This window comes from Saccopteryx bilineata, chromosome 3, assembly GCF_036850765.1.
Source record: "Saccopteryx bilineata isolate mSacBil1 chromosome 3, mSacBil1_pri_phased_curated, whole genome shotgun sequence".
NCBI lineage: Eukaryota > Metazoa > Chordata > Mammalia > Chiroptera > Emballonuridae > Saccopteryx > Saccopteryx bilineata.
In genome coordinates this window covers 15,813,233-15,831,353 of record NC_089492.1, presented here as the reverse complement: position 1 = coordinate 15,831,353, position 18,121 = coordinate 15,813,233, and the positions used below count along the sequence as shown (strand labels likewise).

Here is an 18,121-nt window from a genome sequence, read left to right as displayed (position 1 = left end):
GCACCACGCATGGTATTTTACAGTCAGTAAATCTCTCCAACTGAAACTTCTTGTTTCTGGCTAATAACCCACAAACAACTACTAATGGGTTGATTACTGAAGATTTTAAGAAGGAACAGCACCTGATTCCTTGTCTTAGGATCATCTTGTCTAGTGCAGGAAGACAAATATACCAGCAATAATGAAACGTACTTTAAACTCTTTGCAGATACTGCACTAGGTTCTGTGTTAACTCTTTTCCCTCCTGCATCAACCCTATAAAGAAAGGACCATTGTTATCCTGGTATTAGTAGTGAGAAAACGGAATTCTAGACAGGGTTATTGCCCAAGGTCACAAAGCTAGTTTGTCTACTTTGCTCAAGCCTAGTCTAAGCATTGACTGTCACTTTGTGACTCAATAGTTTCTTTGTTGCCATAACAGAAATAGTGTATGATAAGAGAGGTTTGCTGTTAATGTCTTTTGTCTGTTACAAAGCACAGAAAGGAAAGTGAATCCATAAGATCCAGAGACTCCAGGCCAGACAAAAAAGAGATCTCTGCCATATGGCACCCAGAGCTGCAGCTGCCCACTTGAGCTGACCTCTGACCTTCCTGTTTACCATGCTCTACCCCCTGGTTTTTCTGGACTCAAATCTGTTTCAATACTTTACAGTAAATGACCAGTTATTTGGGGCCAGTGGTTATTAGCCCTGACTGTACATTAGAATCACCTCTGGATCTTGTAAACCAACTGATAGACACCCTGACTAAATAAAATCAAGACGTCAGGGGGAGGAATCCACTCACTAGGGTTTCTGAAGCTTCCCAATTATCCTAAATATGCATGGCCATGTCATAGGCTATACATCCGTGCCTGTCAACTGGGAACTCTTTTGCCCTCCAGGGGATATTTGGCAATGTCTGCAGGCAGTTTTGGTTATTATAACTAGGAAGAAAGCATGCTACAGGATAGAAGCCAGGGATACTGCTAAACATCCTACCTTAAAAAGAATAGACAGACCACCCCACCCCAAAAAAGAATTATCTAGGACAAAATGTCAGCCGCACTAAAGTTGAGAAACACAACATTCCCCTTCAGTTCAATTAATCTAATCTGTGCATAACATACCCATGGGGACTACGCAATCACCTAACTGGGTCTATGAGACTCTGCCAACTACACATTCAAGGAAATCAGAAATCAGCTATAGGTGGCCAAAATTCTGCCTTGCAAGTCTTCCCAAGGATCGTACACTTGATCTTGACAGTGTGTGAAACCAGCCTTTACAAAAGATTTGGGATGTGTCGGCCTGGATCCTCTGCCCCGATTTTAAGTTAGGAAACACTTGGCAATTAGGAAACGGGGTCTGAATGAAATTAAGTTAGCACGTATGTCTCCTCTGCAGTCCACGCTACATACCGTATTTCCTCATGTATAAGACGCTCCCACATATAAGATGCATCTTAATTTGAGGGCCCGAAATTTGAAAAAAAAAAGTATTACATAGTTATTCAACTCAAGTTTTATTCATCATAAAATTCATACAAAACTCACTCACTGTCAAAACTCCTATCCATTAGCTTGTCCTCATCTGTGTCTGATGACGAATAACTGTCTTCATGTATTGCCTCGTCCTCAGTTCCATCTATGGCATTTGAAATGCCACAACCACTGTATAAGACACACTCAGTTTTGGCACCCCAAATTTTTCAGAAAAAGGTGTGTTTTATACATGGGGAAATACAGTACATACAGAAGGCTGCTTGGAATGAAGACCAGCAGTGATCTGAGTGAGAGCATCTTTTTGGTAGGAGAGTACTGGCAATCCTTATAGAGAAGCCATCCAGAATTACCAGAGGGGTAGCGCCCCCAGAAGTAGCCCTTAATGAGATGATGGGCGGAGAGCTGGTGAATAAGTTTTATCTACTTCCTCACCTCTCTGTTGGGATATGCAAAGCTCCAGTATGACTGAGTAGCTCCCAGTGGGGCCTCCTATTGGGGCATCCCTTCACCATCTCACATCCCTACTCTACCACCAGTGTCTCCTGGGATTATATCCCAGTGAACTTCTTACAATACACTGAGGTCCTCATCGCAGGTTCTGCCTCTGGGAGAGCACAAAGGGGAACACGTCTCAAAATGGATGAAACTAACACATATGCACAACACATTGAAAAACAGAGTGTAAGGAATGTGGAGACCTCTGAGTACAAAAAAAAAAATCTTCAAGAAATTATTATTAATATGATCAGGGAAACCAGTGATATTGTATCTACAAAACAGGAGGATGCTACAAAAACATAAGCAATGAGAACAAGAAAATGTACTTGGAAAGACAGATGAAATGAAAAAATAAATCAATACAAAATCTATAGATTAAAAAAAATCTAGTAATTCTACACACACACAAATGACAACTGGAGAAAAATAAGAAAACAAAAATCAGTTTACTACAAGTGTCAATACAGGCCCTGGCTGGCTGGCTTAGTAGTAGAGCATTGGTCTGGCATATGGATATCCCAGGTTCAATTCCTAGTCAGGGCACACAGGAGAAGTGCCCATCTGCTTCTCCACCCCTCCCCCCTCTCTTTTCTCTCTCCCTCACTTCCCCTCCTGCAGCCATGGTTTGATTGGAGCAAGTGGGCCCCAGGAACTGAGGATGGCTCCATGGCCTCTGTCTCAGGTGCTAAGAAGAGCTCAGTTGCTGAGCAACAGAGCAATGCCCCAGATGGGCAGAGCATTGGCCCCTAGGGGGCTTGTCGGGCAGACTCTGGTCCAGGCACATGTGGGAGTCTATCTCTGCCTCCCCTCCTCTTGCTAAATAAAAATAAAGAAAAATAAATAAATAAACTGTCAGTACAGAGTGTCCAACCCTCAACTAAATGTATTCATATACCCAAAGAACAAAAAAAAAACAAAAAAAAATGGAAGTGAGGACTTGTCAAAGAAATAATACAAGAAAACATTTCAGAACTTAAGTGTAAGAGTCTTTAGACCACAGGTCCCAACATAGTCCATAAATAGCACCCCCAATATCTCAGTTAATTTTTTTTAATGATACTCATACATCCCTAAAATTACCTACCAATTTAGTTTATTAAGTAGTTAAGTCCCAACAATATAGTATGTCTTCATGTCCTAAAAACTTATCATCTGTTGGGCACTACACAACTTCTCAAATCTTGGAATCATAATGGATACTGCTATGCTCATTTCTGTTTCATACTAGTTTTCCTGTGGTATTTTCTTTCTTTTTTTTTAAATCATAACTTCAGAAAACGCAGCTTTTCAAAGATACTGATGTCACTGAAGAAATTTAGCAATCTAACATTGAAACTTGAGTTAATGATGATCCTGGTATCGAACAGATGTTGCTATTTTCCCCATAAACTTTAGAAATATTCCGTGGTGCCCTTGTGAGTAAACTGGGGCACCTTAGGGTTACTTGGCACACAGTTTGAGAACCATGGCTTGAGCCTGGCAGTGCCCACCCATCAAGTGCTTAGAAACTTGGTTAACAAACATAACAAAAGCTCTACATCAAGACAAATCACTACATAGAACTAAGAATATGTGTGATACAAAGCAGTTATTAAAATTTTCCAGAAAGAATAAACTGGTTACACATAAAAGATAGAAAATAAGATTTCTCACCAGTGACTCTGAAAACTGCTCAGGGAAAAAAACGACAGCTAATTTAGACTATCACACCCAAATTATCAAGTCAGTGAGAGAATACATGGTTTCATACACTTCCCTCCCAAATATTCTTTCTTGGGAAGCTACTCAAGAATGTGCTCCAGCAAAACTAGGGAGTAAACCACAAGTAAAGATGACAGTGAGTCCAGGATAACAGACCGAGGGAGCCAAGGACAGCCTGGGAAAGATGGGCATGCTCCAGGCCATGACAGAGCCAGTCCAGAGTGGCAGGGCTCCAAAAAACAGTGAACAGAATGGGTAGAGTTTTTGTTATGTGTGGTCGTCTGAAAAAAACAAAATTGAAGTAGGTACAAGAAAATGAAACAAATAGAAAAAAAAAAAAAGACAAGCTATGAATAACTGCAGGAAATATGATGATAAAATATTACTTGGCTGGAAAATGGAATGATATTGACATAATCATAATTTTATCAACATATGCTGATTTAGTCAATAATGGCTGAAATTAATATATCAAGATAACGGCATACTATAGATTCAATGCAATTCCTATTAAAATACCAATGGCAAGATAGCAGTGTAGGCATATTATTTAAACTATTAGAATATATATTATAATGTACGATTATATAAATAAAATATAAATATATATTTAATACAAATAATACGCCTGTACTGTCATTAGAATGTATATATTTTAATATTAGAATATAAACTCCACCGTTCTGTGAAACAGGAGAGATGGTGTGGGGAAGGGTAGCCCAAGGAATGCTAACAGTAGATTATTATTTTGATTTAGACAAACTCTAAAAGTGAAGTAGAAAATGTGAGCAGAAAAGAGAAATCATTACCCTTGATTTGCGTTGCTGATGAAAGGATGTTTCAGATGAAAGCATTTGAAATGCAGGGCCTGAAGTAGCCAAATCACTACCTGTATTTCAAATTTCACTTTGCTTATTATGTAACCCTACTGTGTAAATCACTTCATCTGAGGAGCATTCCATTCCATTTCATATATCCTTAGTATTTCAAAAGGTCTGTTAGAGCATTTGCTCCTGTATAACTTACTCTTACTGTTATTATTATAATAAAGCGGGTTTGTAATTTATATAAATGTCATTTAGCACTCGACACCCGCCTCCCCTCTGGACTGTTCTATTTCAAAGAACAGCAGGTTCATCTCATTCCGCTCTAGATTTTTGCTTCCTGTACCAACAAGGTCCAACCTTAAAAACATTTAAAAAGAAATGTATTTTAATAATTGCTTCTGTAACTTGTATACGCCTTGTCCCATCAATTCAAACTGCCCACTTACTGCAATATTTTATCTTCTCTGATGTGGGGAATGTGTGTTATAGTCGCTGGAGGCCTGGGTGAATTCTTGGAGGAAGCCTTTGTAACTGGTCCTATCATTCATTCGGGCCCTCCCCAACTTAGGTTGAGTTACCTGCCTAAGTATTTTTTTTTTAAACTCACATTGACATTTGAAATTCAGCCTAAATATTTATTAGAACTGACTTGCAATTCAAAGTCTTAGACAATATCATTTTTATTCCTTCTACTACTAGCAAATTTGAAATGCGTGAGTTCCTTTGCTGTTCCTTTCTGTGCGATGGGTTTATTTTTTTATTTATTCCTGCAAAAAAAAGGGCCAGCCCTTGGGTGCCCCAAATTTAGGCAGGTATCCTATTCAACTCTCAATCTTAGACATTTTCTTTCTTTCCTTCTTTTTAAGTGTGTGTGTGTGGGGAGGATAGTGAGACAGATTCCCGCATGTGCCCTGATGGGGATCCTCAGCACCCAGGGCAACACTCGAACCGATCGAGCCACTGGCTGCGGGAGGAGAACAGGGAGAGAAGGGAGAGAGAGAGAGAAGCAGATGGTCACTTCTCCTGTGTGCCCTGACCGGGAATCGAACCAGGGATGTCCATATAATGGGCTGACACTCTATCTACTGAGCCAACCCGGCCATTTTTTTTTCTTTCTTAAGGATATAGAAATAACGATGTATCTTCCATTGGGTGGCCTCTCGAATTTCATGAAATACATACTAAATAATAGAATAAGAAAAAAAAAACTAAAATATAATGCTGATTTAGTGAGAGTTATATAAATATTTTCCATTTTTAATAAAAGAAACATTGGGCTTCTTTTGGCTAACAAGATATCCACATTCCTACCATTACTAGAGCACGTTTCAGAAGAGTTTGAATGTTGCTGTGTAGGTGAAATCCCGATTCCCCAGCTTTCCCTCTGCAAAACATTTTTCTGCCTGTTCCTGCATATCAGCACTTTAAGACATAGTTCACATTTGCCCACCAAAAACCACAGCAGCCCACACTGTGGTCGGGTTGCTGGAAAACATCTGATGCTCCTAAAAATCATAAATGAAATACAACCTTGTAAGATCACAATTCACCCCGACAAGGCAGATGAGCTGGCCATTGGCTCAGGGGTAGTCAACCTTTTTATACCTACCGCCCACTTCTGTATCTCTGTTAGTAGTAAAATTTTCTAACTACCCACCAGTTCCACAGTAATGGTGATTTATAAAGTAGGAAAGTAACTTTACTTTATAAAATTTATAAAGCAGAGTTACAGCAAGTTAAAGCATATACTAATAATTACTTACTAAGTACTTTATGTTGGATTTTTGTTAAGTTTGGCAGATTAAATCTTTATAAAACAACTTACTATAGTTAAATCTATCTTTTTATTTATACTTTGGTTGCTCCGCTACCGCCCACCATGAAAGCTGGAACGCCCACTAGGGGGTGGTAGGGACCAGGTTGACAACCACTGGGTTACATCATTAGGTTCTCTAACATGGCAATTCCCAAACCATCCCTTGTGCCACCAAAGGCCTTCCTATAATATACGACTGAATCCATTCTCTGAAAATAACACTTAGCTAAGCATGAGATGGGACACATTATATAGTTAGTCATTATTTAGTGCTTACTATGTTCCAGGCAATGAGCTAACCATTTTACATACACAATCGCTTTCCTCCTCACAATGAACCTACTGATTAAGAAACTGTAGGTTAAAGAACTTGCACAAGATCACACAGGTAGAAAGAGCTAGAACAAGACTGTAAGGCCCACTCTCTAAATCACTGCATGATATTGCTTTGAGAGAAGAATGGCCGTGGGAGGAAACAATGGCAGTTTAAACAGCAATGCAGGCAAACTGGATATAGCAATTGCATTAGTGCTCAGCAAACTGTCAAAGTTGAGATGGATGTTTGCATATTTATCCACACACCAAGAAAGATGCTTCAAAGCACAGGAAGACGTAGTTTTAAATAGTACTGAGCAGAGGCATGGATCATCATTTTAATTTTTGTTATAATCACCATTAATCGCGAACTTCTTTTCCCATCTCTCCCACGTTGGGAGTGGGGCTCATTTGCACGAGTCTGTTAGAACATTTACTTTGTAGTGTTTATTACATGTTTTCTCTTAAGTCTCGCTCTGTAGGCCAGAGCTGAAGGCAAGCCTTATTATAGATCAAAGCCAGTGAAGTGGGTAATGAGGTTTGGTATATAAAACACTTGGTGTAAATGCAAAGGAAATTCTGGCTTTTCTCTAACATTAGCTGCTTGGACATGCATGCTTTCAAATAGAATTCTTAGTAGGCCACTAACTACCGGAGAATTATTTCTCTTCGCCTAACAGACCACTGGTAGCTAGGAGCCTTTCACAAATGTGGAGCCCTGTGCAGTGAGTTATTTTTAATCCGTGCTCCATGGGGGGACTCCTAACACGCACCACTGAACGTGAAGAGCATTACCCAGCCCGGCAGAAACGCAGAACTGAAGGACCATGCACATCACCCTCACAGGAACATCCTCAGGCTGGTGCCTACGTGTGAAAAAGAAACAATGAAAACATCTCAGCAGACACTTTTCATCTCCTGAAAGAAGAGAGAAAGCGTTCTGGAGACATGTAGGGCCCTGAGCCACAGCGGAGCAAAGGAAAGCTGGTTATAAATATACCATTACGAGGATAATTACATTTTCCAGTAACTTTTAAAATCGTGTCTGGCTCCTCTTTTGTCGACTGTCTTTCAAGACTGGTCTACATGAAGTAAGTGCTTCCTAGGTCTATAGAGCTACTTCTCGACTTCTGTTCTCTCCAGAGCTAGGCATGGGTTCAATGTTAGAGCCAAATGCTTATCCCACAGTCTGACAGCGTGAGTGGCCAAGGACCGGAGTCACAAAGAAGGGTCATTCAGTCCTCCAGGCATCTCTCTCTCTCCCTCCTTCCCTTCCTTCCTGGCTTCCTTTCTTCCATCTGTCCATTTATTTATTTGTTTTTCCTTTTAACACTTTTTTTTTTTTTAACAGGCTAATATGTGCCAGTTCCCATACTACATACGCTGGGGTAAAAATCACATTATTTGTATTCCTAATCTCAGGTGATTCACCAGCAGCCTCAAATGCCCAATCTCATTAATGACTGTCAGCTCCCTGAAATCAGAGGCCACACCTAATGCCTCCTGGACCTCTTTCTGCCCACTGCACGACGTCTTGAAATTGTGTGGTAGGCGGCAGGAAGACCTTGACTGGGTGCTAGATACTCTGCTGTTCGGTTCCTTCATTCACAAGGTAGCCCCAGGTAAATTCCCTCATCTATGGTATTTCTATTTCCTCCCATACAAAAAGGAGATTGTGACACCAGTCCAACCATCACACAGAGGGAGGACCTGGTGACAAATATCATAATGTGAGTAAAACCACTTTACAAATGTAAGCCTGGCTCAGGAAGCCACTCCTAAGTAAAATTCATGGTCAAGTGGCTGAGTACCACGGCAGCTGGGTGGGGCACAGGGAGCAGGGCATTTCACAAGAGCCTTGGCAACCTCCCTCTTGTCTCTCAGCAATGTCTGATGGTCACGTTCTGCCCACATAGCCACACTAAGTTACAGCCATGTGGGTAAGAAGTGTGCTGCTCTGGTGGCATTGTGAGGTAGCGTTAAGCTACTATTGACCTTCTGACATATTGTCAGAAGGAGGATCATTGAGCCATGATGATGTCACTTCTTCCTGCACAAATTCAATGCTTTTTCTATCTAACTAAGCATTTACTGCCTGCTGTGGTCATAACTTTTGCAGTTTGAGGTGTGAAAGCAAAACTAAGATGAATTTCTCCTTCTTCCCAATTTTGTGGATAGAAGATTCATTCTTACCCACCTTGGCATATGATTTTTTGCTTTCATTATGATGGAAACTTCTACCTTTTCACTTGAAGGAAGCAATTTATGGCTTCTCATTGGTATATCCACATGGCCAGCATCACTACTCTTGTACTTTGAGGCCATTATTACATAAAACAAGTGTGACTTGCACACAGCACTGTGATTCCATGGCAGTGGATTTGATAACCAAGATGGCTACTAAGTGACTAATGAGCAGGGAGCATCTACAACATGGAGACGCAGGACCAAGGGATGGATGGAGCGGAGACCTCATCGTGCTACTCAGAATGACCCACAATTTAAAATTCATAAATTGTTTACTTCTGGAATTTTCCATTGAATAATTTTGGACCAAGGTTGGCTATGGGTAACTGAAACCACAGAATGAGAAACTGTGGATAAGGGGAGCTACTCTAATTGTTAAGAAGACTGTTCCCCCATTATATATACTGAGGTGTCAGATAATATCATGGACCTGCTGATGGCCATCTTCCATCAAGAGAGGAGGAGAGCAAAGGTGATGAGAGACCTAGGCCTGGTTGTCCTGGACACCAAGTGGATTCTTGCATTTATTTCCACTTTTTGAGTTGGGTTGTCAGATACAACTGAAAGTTCTGACTCATGCATATACTGACAACAAATAGGTCACTTAATTCCTATAAACCCAAAGCGGCTTCTTCTTCTTCTTCTTCTTCTTCTTCTTCTTCTTCTTCTTCTTTTAGGTTAGAGGAGGTGTGATAGTGAGGCAGACTCCCACATGTGCCCTGACCAGTATCCACCTGGCAACCCCATCTGAGGCCAATGTTCTAGTACTGAGCTATTTTTAGCACCTGAGGCTGATGTGCTCCAATGGAGCTATCCTCAGTGCCCAGGGCCATGCTCAAACCAATGGAGTCACTGGCTTCAGGAGGGGAAGAGGGAGAGAAGGAGGAGGGGGCAGAGAAGCAAATGGTCACTTCTCTTGTGTGCTCTGACCGGGAATCAATCTCAAGACGTCCATAAGCCAAACCGACGCTCTGTCCACTGAGCCAACAGCCAGGGCCCCCAAACCTTCTTTAAGCCCTATAAAATAGGGATGCTGATGATAAAAGTGATGATGATTATAATGAAAGTGATAATAATAACCTTCCCATGGTTACCAGAGCATCCGATGAGATCATAATTGTGAAAGTGACTTTCCTGATGTTAGCAGTGGTCATTTATGCTACTCAGAATGGCATGCAATTTAAAACTTATAAATTGCTATTTCTGAGAATTTTCCATTTAATATGTTCAGACCACAGCTAACTGTGGGTAACTAAAACCATAGGAAGCAAAACTGCAGAGAAGGGGGACTGCTGCAATTCATTATAACAGCAATAACAAACTGATAGTCCAGACAAGACAGTAAAAGGCCTAATTGAGACAAATCATTCCACCCATTGGAGTTTCACTCCCCGATCTGCTTATTTTATAAGGTTGCTTATGAGGATCAAAAGCTATAAGGGCCGTGCTGGAATCTCAGACTCAGCACTTCTTCATTGTGTTTCTTTGGCAAGAGACTTGGGCACTATGTGCCTCAGTTTTCTCATCTGTAAAATAGATATATTATTCCTATTGAGTTATTGTGAGAATGATTTAGTCCATGTATAGTGCTTAGAATAGCATTTGGTACAAAGTAAGTATTAGGTGTTAGCTAATATTACAAATGTAAAAAGAGTTTGAAAAAAGTTAGACATCATATACTGGTAAACCAGTATTAAACCTTCGTATAGGACATTGGTTCTCAAGAGAGGAGAGGGTCAATACACCTCTGCCCAATAGCAATTCAGAAAGTCATGGAAGCACTTTAGAGGTCACAGGGAGAGGTGGTGGCTTACTGCTAGCATTTAGTGATAGGAACGGGAATTCTAGGCATCTTGCAACATCTGGAGTAGTCACAGTGCAAGCTTTTATCAGATTCCAAATGCACAAACTCCTACCCATCTCCATCTGTAGCTGTGCATTGATAGTGATTTCATAAACAAGTACTAGCACCTGTCTCCTTCGTTAGGACCTCTGGTGTAGTTGTGTCATGTATTCATCTACTGAAGCTTTATGAAAAAGAATTTACTTCATCTCTTCATCACGTTAATGTTAAAAATACAGTAATAATCATAGGGCGTTATATTAATTTTTAAATTTAAATTAGAGTTAGGTTAATATGATTTATGAAATTCTTTTCATGATAAGAAAAGGGGCATTAGAAAAATGCTGGGTCTGCCAAGAGGCCCACACCAAGACACATCATAATTAAAATGCAACAGGTTCAAGACAAAGAGAGAATCTTAGAGCAGCAAGAGAAAAGAAGTTAGTTACCTACAAGGGAGTTCCCATAAGACTGTTGGTTGATTTCTCAAAAGAAACTTTGCAGGCCAGAAGGGAGTGGCAAGAAATAGTTCAAGTGATGGAAAGCAAGGACCTTCAACCAAGATTCCTCTACCCAGCAAGGCTATCATGTGGAATCAAGGGACATATAAAGGGCTTTCCAGACAAGAAAAGCTAAAGGAGTTCATCACCACCAAACCAGTGTTAAACATAAAATGTTAAAGGGTCTTCTTTAAAAAGAAGAGGGGGGAAAGGATTAAAAAATATGAATAAAATGGCTATTAGTCCGTATCAACAGTTGAATCTAAAAACAAAATAAATGAAAAAGCAGAACAGAAACAGACTCATAGATACAGAGAACATTTTTCCCCAAAACATTTGTTCATTGGTACATGGACATACAAGGCAACGCCACGCATAACACTAAAAACGGATAAAGTGAGGAAACATTTCCCACTGCTTTGACTCCCAATGAAAAAACATTAATGTTCGACTTTTTAGGCTGAATTTCTAACAAGATGAAAATAACTTGACGATAAGAATTTATTTAAACTCACCACAAATGTATGATTATAAAAGCAACTGAGATTAAATTCTAAAATGGGAAAGAAAAATGCGGGGTCTGAATTGATAAGATTTTGAGGTGAAATGAGGTTTAGATGTGGTTTATCCCTGCCACCTCGCTTTCCAGTGAAGAAAATCAAGGCCCAAAGACATAAAGCGTCTTGTAAAAAGAGTAACTGTTAGTTAAAAAATAAATAACCCAAGTATCAAGATTCTAATTCTGGAGTTTGGGGGTATTTGTTAAGAATCTGTACATCCTACAAAAATGAAAAAAGAAAAAGAAAGAAAGAAAGAATAAGAAAAAGAATCTGTGCATCCTAAATAAAGTAAGATTCTTTAAAGATCAAAGTCTCATCCAATCCTGAGCTCTTATGCCAGTCAAATCACTGCCACGTCCACCATTGGAGAAAGGGGTTGTGAGAGTCCCATGTTAGGTAATCCCAACAGTCAAGCATTCCTGGCAACAGTCTGGGAGAAGCTTCAACGGACAGGGCTAATGTCAACAATTGTCTCTGATTTTCTCCTTTGACTTTCCACTTTTTCAGGTTCCGTTCCCAGGGGGACCTTTTGGAGCTAGGAATGATTTTGTGCACCCTCAACTACCACATTCCCATATGAGTCTTCCAGAACATTCTGTACTCCTCAATCTTGATAAAGTTACAGAGAAACAAATTTCGTTGTTGCTTCAGTTCCAAATGGTTGACATGTTTCAAATAAGTCTTTTACTAATACTTTACAGGCGAAAAGACTCCACCTTCCCCACCCAGAGCTGCCAAGGCTACTTAGGTAGGTGCGCCCTGCCCAACCCAGAGGGTGCCATTCACATGGTGGCCTGTATGAATGGTGTCCCCTGGCGTTAAGGGGTTTGATATCTGCATGGCTACGGGAAGGGTGACTGCTTCTACTCCCTAACATGGGAAATGAGTTCCTAGTGGGGAGATATTTGATATTAGCTTTGTCGAATAATCAGTTAAACACCAACCTAATGCCCAGTTTACGCACCATTTTAAGTTTGAATTATAGTTCAGTCACCTGGCTGGACACGTGTTCAATGATGGAGCACTGTCCCAGTGTAAAGGTGGGTCACATCGTCACACCGCAGCAGCTCCCTTTTCGTAGGCAGAGACACTTGGTGCCTTAGGGTTTTTTTTGTTTTGTTTTGTTTTTTGTATTTTTCTGAAGCTAGAAACTGGGAGAGACAGTCAGACTCCCGCATGCGCCTGATCGGGATCCACCCGGTACGCCCACCAGGGGGCGACGCTCTGCCCACCAGGGGGCGATGCTCTGCCCCTCCGGGGCGTCGCTCTGCCGTGACCAGAGCCACTCTAGCGCCTGGGGCAGAGGCCAAGGAGCCATCCCCAGCGCCCGGGCCATCTTTGCTCCAATGGAGCCTTGGCTGCGGGAGGGGAAGAGAAAGACAGATAGGAAGGAGAGGGGGAGGGGTGGAGAAGCAAATGGGCGCTTCTCCTATGTGCCCTGGCCGGGAATCGAACCCGGGACTTCTACACGCCAGGCCAACGCTCTACCACTGAGCCAACCAGCCAGGGCAAAGGGTTTTAAGCCTCAATTCTCCTTCCTGTCCCTCCCTTCTGAGTAGCTCACACAATTGCTGTTTCCTGTTCAGGGCTGTTCCAAGCATCTCAACATATTTGAGGAGCAGGAAAAATACCTTGACCCAATAACTGATGAAGCTTCCATTGACCCAAGTACACAGTTCCACCCGGAAGCTCAGAGGATCAGTTTCACTTAGAACAGGGGTCGGAACCTATGGCTCGTGAGCCAGATGTGGCTCTTTTGATGGCTGCATCTGGCTCGTGGACAAATCTTTAATAAAGAAATAATAACGTTAAAAATATAAAACATTCTCATGTATTACAATCCATTCATTTCCTACCACTCATGTTCATGGTTGCGAGTGGCTGGAGCCAATCACAGCTGTCCTCCAGGACAACACCAAATTTTTATTGGATAATGCAGAATGTACACGAGTTGTTGATGGCTCTCATGGAATTACATTTTAAAATATGTGGCATTCATGGCTCTCTCAGCCAAAAAGGTTCCTGACCTCTGACCCCTGACCTAGAAGGTACAAATACGAGTTTTGAAGTCAGACCTGGAACCCTGTTAGCTATGTCCCTTTAAGTAAATAACCTCCTGTCTGGTAGCTGCGGCTTCCTCATCAATGAACAGCAACAGTGTGAACCTCTTGGAGTTACTAGAAGGTAATATGAACAAATGCAAGTCAAACCGGACACATATTAAGTGCTTGAGAAACAACAGCTACTTAATGATTCCCTTTCCCCAGCAGAGTGGTATTATGTACATGGCAATTTCATAGTACAAAATAAAGTAGCATTTAAAAAAGGAAAATAAATACAAACTCTACTAAAGAAAAAAGAAAAGATTATCTTTTAGAAGAAAATTCCATCTTCATTTTATGTGCATTGTAATGATACGTAATCACAGCAGAAACTTGATACAACCCCCCCTTTTATTCTCAGAGTGCTCTTCCGTACAGCAGTCCTGTAAAATAAGCATGTCCCGCCAGGGTCTTTGTTCCCGTTCTTTGGAAGACACTGAGGCTCAGGGAAGTTAAGAAGATTCTGGGGCAGAATCTCCAACCAGAAGGCAGGCATTGAAACTTGGGCTTCAGCATTTCACCTCACAAGTGTTCCACTAGTAGAGGCAATGACTCTCCACTAGGGGGTGCATTTCACATATTGGGGTGCAAAGGGGCAGCCATGGGGGTGTTCCACTAATTTCCACCAGCTCCCTCAACAAACAACCCCCCAAAAGCAATCTAAATTTTAAAAAGTATTTGCCTTAGAACCATATCTTTAAAATACCTCCCTTAGCCATCTCCTTCATCAAGGTTACATCTGCAAAGTGTTTCCTATGTAAAAACTCTAGAACCAAGAAGGCATTTCAGGACATGAGCAAGTATATGTCTGCAGGGAGTCATCTTTTCTTCCTCTTTTGGGGTGAGAGATATATTTTTTAACCTCTTTGCTAGGTCATTATTCATTAAATGGAAACTGAGAAGAAACGAAGGGACATAATGAAGGGCAGTGACATAAACATGACCTGCCTTTGTCCCCTGGCATTTTACAGTAAATACTGCAAGCTGAGCAGGTGTCCAGCAGTTTACAGTCCAAACTACACTTGCCCCAGGTCCCACCTGCCCCTTGTCACACAAACCAACACGCAGGGAGACAACTTTTTTCTGTTTACTTATGTTAATCATCAAGCTAAAGCAAACAGCCTTCCACCTTCTGGATCCAGGGTAGCAATGAAATATGAAGACATCACGAATCCTCTAGACAAATAAGAGAGGGGAAAACCCTCTGGATTCTAGGCCAGGAGGCGGGCAGGAGTTGCATCACGTAACAGAGTTGGTTTCCCAACTGGGAACTTTCTCAGTTTCACACACACCAGTATGACAGCTGGTGAACAGAGTATGTACTGAGGTCATGAATTTAAGACTGAAATCAACCACCCCTTTACAAGGTCTCAGTTGAACATGTCATTGAGCACCGAAGCTCAAGGGGGAGGGCCCATAACTAAGTAAAAGGCCCCGGAAAACTCGGTGTACAGTGAGAGCGAAGCTAGGTAAATCGATAAAAATCATGACACAATATTAGTGCTGATAGAGACAGGGCCACAGCCAGCTAAGTGGCAGCGAGGCAGATAGCAAGTGAGAAGTGCAATTGTGGTGCGAGTGCAGTCAGTTGTGGTGCGAAGGGAGATGGCATTCTCTGCCCACTACACTACAGCCCTATTCCTCCACGGGCCACCGCAGAACCACAAATGGGTGCAAACCATGCTACCTATCCTGTTCACATTCAGCGATGAGGAAACTGGGGATTTCACATCTCAATAAGGTAGTTTCTAAAATGCCTCACAGGCAGGGGAAACTGTTTACAGACAGAGGTTGTTTCCACAGCCTTCTGGAAAAATCCCCAGAAAATGCAGGCAGAAAAAAAAAAAATCACTTCGCCAGCCCTCCACCCAGAGCAAGCCGGAATCCGGACTGAGCGCCCAAACACCTGGCAGCAGGGGTGAACTTTTTGCATAAAGCTGCGACATGCTGTCCAGCCCTTGGCTCAACTCCCCAGCCACAACCCCAGTTTCCCTTGGAAGGCAAGGAAGTCGAAGGATGGTGGGAGTTTTAGCATTCATACACTGCCACATCTTTCTGGCCCCTTTATGATTCAACCCTTTTCGCTGGGTGTTACAGGCTTCTCAGGAGGAAACAGTGCCAAAGAGGCAAACTCTCCGAGTTGTGGTTACTCAGTGAGCTCGCCTCCTAACGTGCACGGGCACTCTCTCTGTCTCCCCCTCCTTCCAGCGCCACCCCCCAGTCCCGACGCTCCACGTGGATTATCTGCAGATAAAAATGAGGCAGTGTGTGCATTGAGCATGCGACCCCGTGCTTGGCACATAGGAGTTCAATAAACACTGCTGGTGTGGCGTTGTCACACACCCCTGCTGGCTCGAAGCCTGTAACGACTCTAGGGTAGGGACAAGTTGCCCCCAGGTGGGTAAAAGTTGTTAAAACTCCACGTTAAGCTCAACCCCCTGGCCCCTGGGTGTGACAGCACGTGGGTGCGGGTGCGGGCGCTGCCGGAGGGTGAGTGGGTGTGCGCGCCCCGCGCAGCCAGCGCGGCGGCCCCTTACCTTCCAGCAGCACCTCTTTGCCGGCGCGCTTCAGCGCCTGCACCGCCTCGTCGTGGGTGGCGTCCCGCAGGTCCGCGCCGTTCACCGACAGGATGGCGTCGCCCACGTACAGGGCCTGGGTCTGGTCCGCCGCCAGCCCCTTGAAGATCTTGCTGATGAGGATGGGCATCTTGTTCTCCTTGCCGCCCTTGATGCTGATGCCCAGCCCGCCCAGCTCCTGCTTCAGCACCTTCACGCCGCGCTTCTGGTTCGAGATGGACTCGGGCACCTGCTCGGGCAGGTCGGTGAAGGCGGTGCGCACCCCGGCCGGCGAGTCCGGGGGCTGCGCGCCGCCCGCGCCCGGGGGCCCGGCGCCCCTGCAGAATGAGCCATTGGTGGCGGTCCCAATGCCGTTGTACGCCGCAGCGCCCTCCTCGCAGCTCAGAACCAGGGCGTCCTCGCTCAAGTTCACCAGAACTTTGTGCCAGCGATCCCGCACCAAAACTTCCAGCAGCCCGCTCCGCTGCGCCCGGCCGCCGCCCCCGCCGGCCGGCACCGCCGCCGCTGCCGCCGCCGCTACCGCCATCTTTCCGGCATTCTTAAAATGCCATGTGATTGCAAAACGGGGGAAAAGTGGGGAAGGGTTGCGCGTGGGGGTCGCGGGGCCCAGGGGCGCGAGGGGAAGGCGCCCGGCGCAGAGCAGGCAGCGCGCGGGACTCCGCTCCGGGAGTTCGCAGACGCGCTCGGCGCGACTCGGCAGCCGGAGCTCAGCGGGTCCCCCCCTCGCCTGATCCTGGGCGGGGTGGAGCAACCTAAAAGAAGAAGGAGAGACAGAAACAGGGGAGGGGAGGAAAAAAAAGCCAGCTGCCAGTTGCAAAACCCCAAAGCCAGGGGAGCCGCGAACAGCGAGGCGCCGCGGACAGCCGGTAGGAGGCACGCTCGCGAGGAAGGGGTAGGGCGGAGACCCGCCGCTCACCTGTTCCAGCCGCCGCCGCAGCCGTGACGGTCACACGCCACCCGCCGGCCAGACCCTCCCAGGCTCCCTCCCCGAGCGCGCCGCCGCGGGGACAGCTGCCGTAGCGCTCTCCACCACCCCGCCCAGCCCTCTCGTAGCGGCTCCCATCCCTGCGGGCTCCCACACCGCCCCTTTGCTGGGTCTGCGCGTCCTGCCTTGGTCCCCTCCGTGGGTGTTCCTGAACCCCCTTCCCTTCCACACCCTCCGCTGAATTGCCCCTCAGTCCCAACCTGCACTGTGTTAGACCCACGTCTCCTCGCTCTGGCTTCCTCGGACCAAGGCTCGGCTTCTCCTGAGCGCTGTCACTCCTTTCCGCAAGGACTCTCAGGTGGACTGAGACGGAGGTCCCGAGCTCTCTGAGAGTGGAGACCACGGCTGTCCCGGAACCCAGAGTGAAACATCAGTGTAACCCAATCCCCCCCGAACGTCCTCTCTTTCAATACAGGACGTCTGTCTGCCGGCTGGCTGGAGAGGTCTCTGCCGGCTGGATTCTTCAGCCTGCCCCAAACACCCCGGGGACAAATTTTCTTCCAGCTCCAATACTCGCTTCTCACCTATCTCCTTTCCCCCAACATCACACCATATGCTTCCTGGGGCTTCCCAAGATTTACGATAGGAAGTCCACCATTTAAGAACTCAGTTGCAACGGACTGTATCTCAAAAGTTCTTTTACAAGTTGCTTATTTAGAGTTTAGGCC

The 18,121-nt window shown here is 44.3% G+C and overlaps 1 protein-coding gene across 2 annotated transcripts in view; it reads right to left on the bottom strand.

Annotated features, from left to right (window-relative positions):
* Nucleotides 1–17,803, bottom strand: part of SNTB1 (syntrophin beta 1) — a 232,902-nt gene extending 215,099 nt beyond the window's left edge. Inside the window, exons 1-2 of one of the 2 annotated variants that reach the window (XM_066265744.1) lie at nt 17,654–17,803; nt 16,430–17,220 (exon numbers count right to left, since the gene is read on the bottom strand). In XM_066265744.1, coding sequence (XP_066121841.1) covers nt 16,430–16,994 — 565 coding nt within the window. In that variant the 5' untranslated portion in view covers nt 16,995–17,220; nt 17,654–17,803. Of the gene's footprint in view, nt 1–16,429; nt 17,221–17,384; nt 17,528–17,653 lie in introns of those variants that run through there. The other variant, XM_066265743.1, reaches the window with a different exon arrangement.
* Between the last annotated feature and the right edge of the window lie 318 nt (nt 17,804–18,121).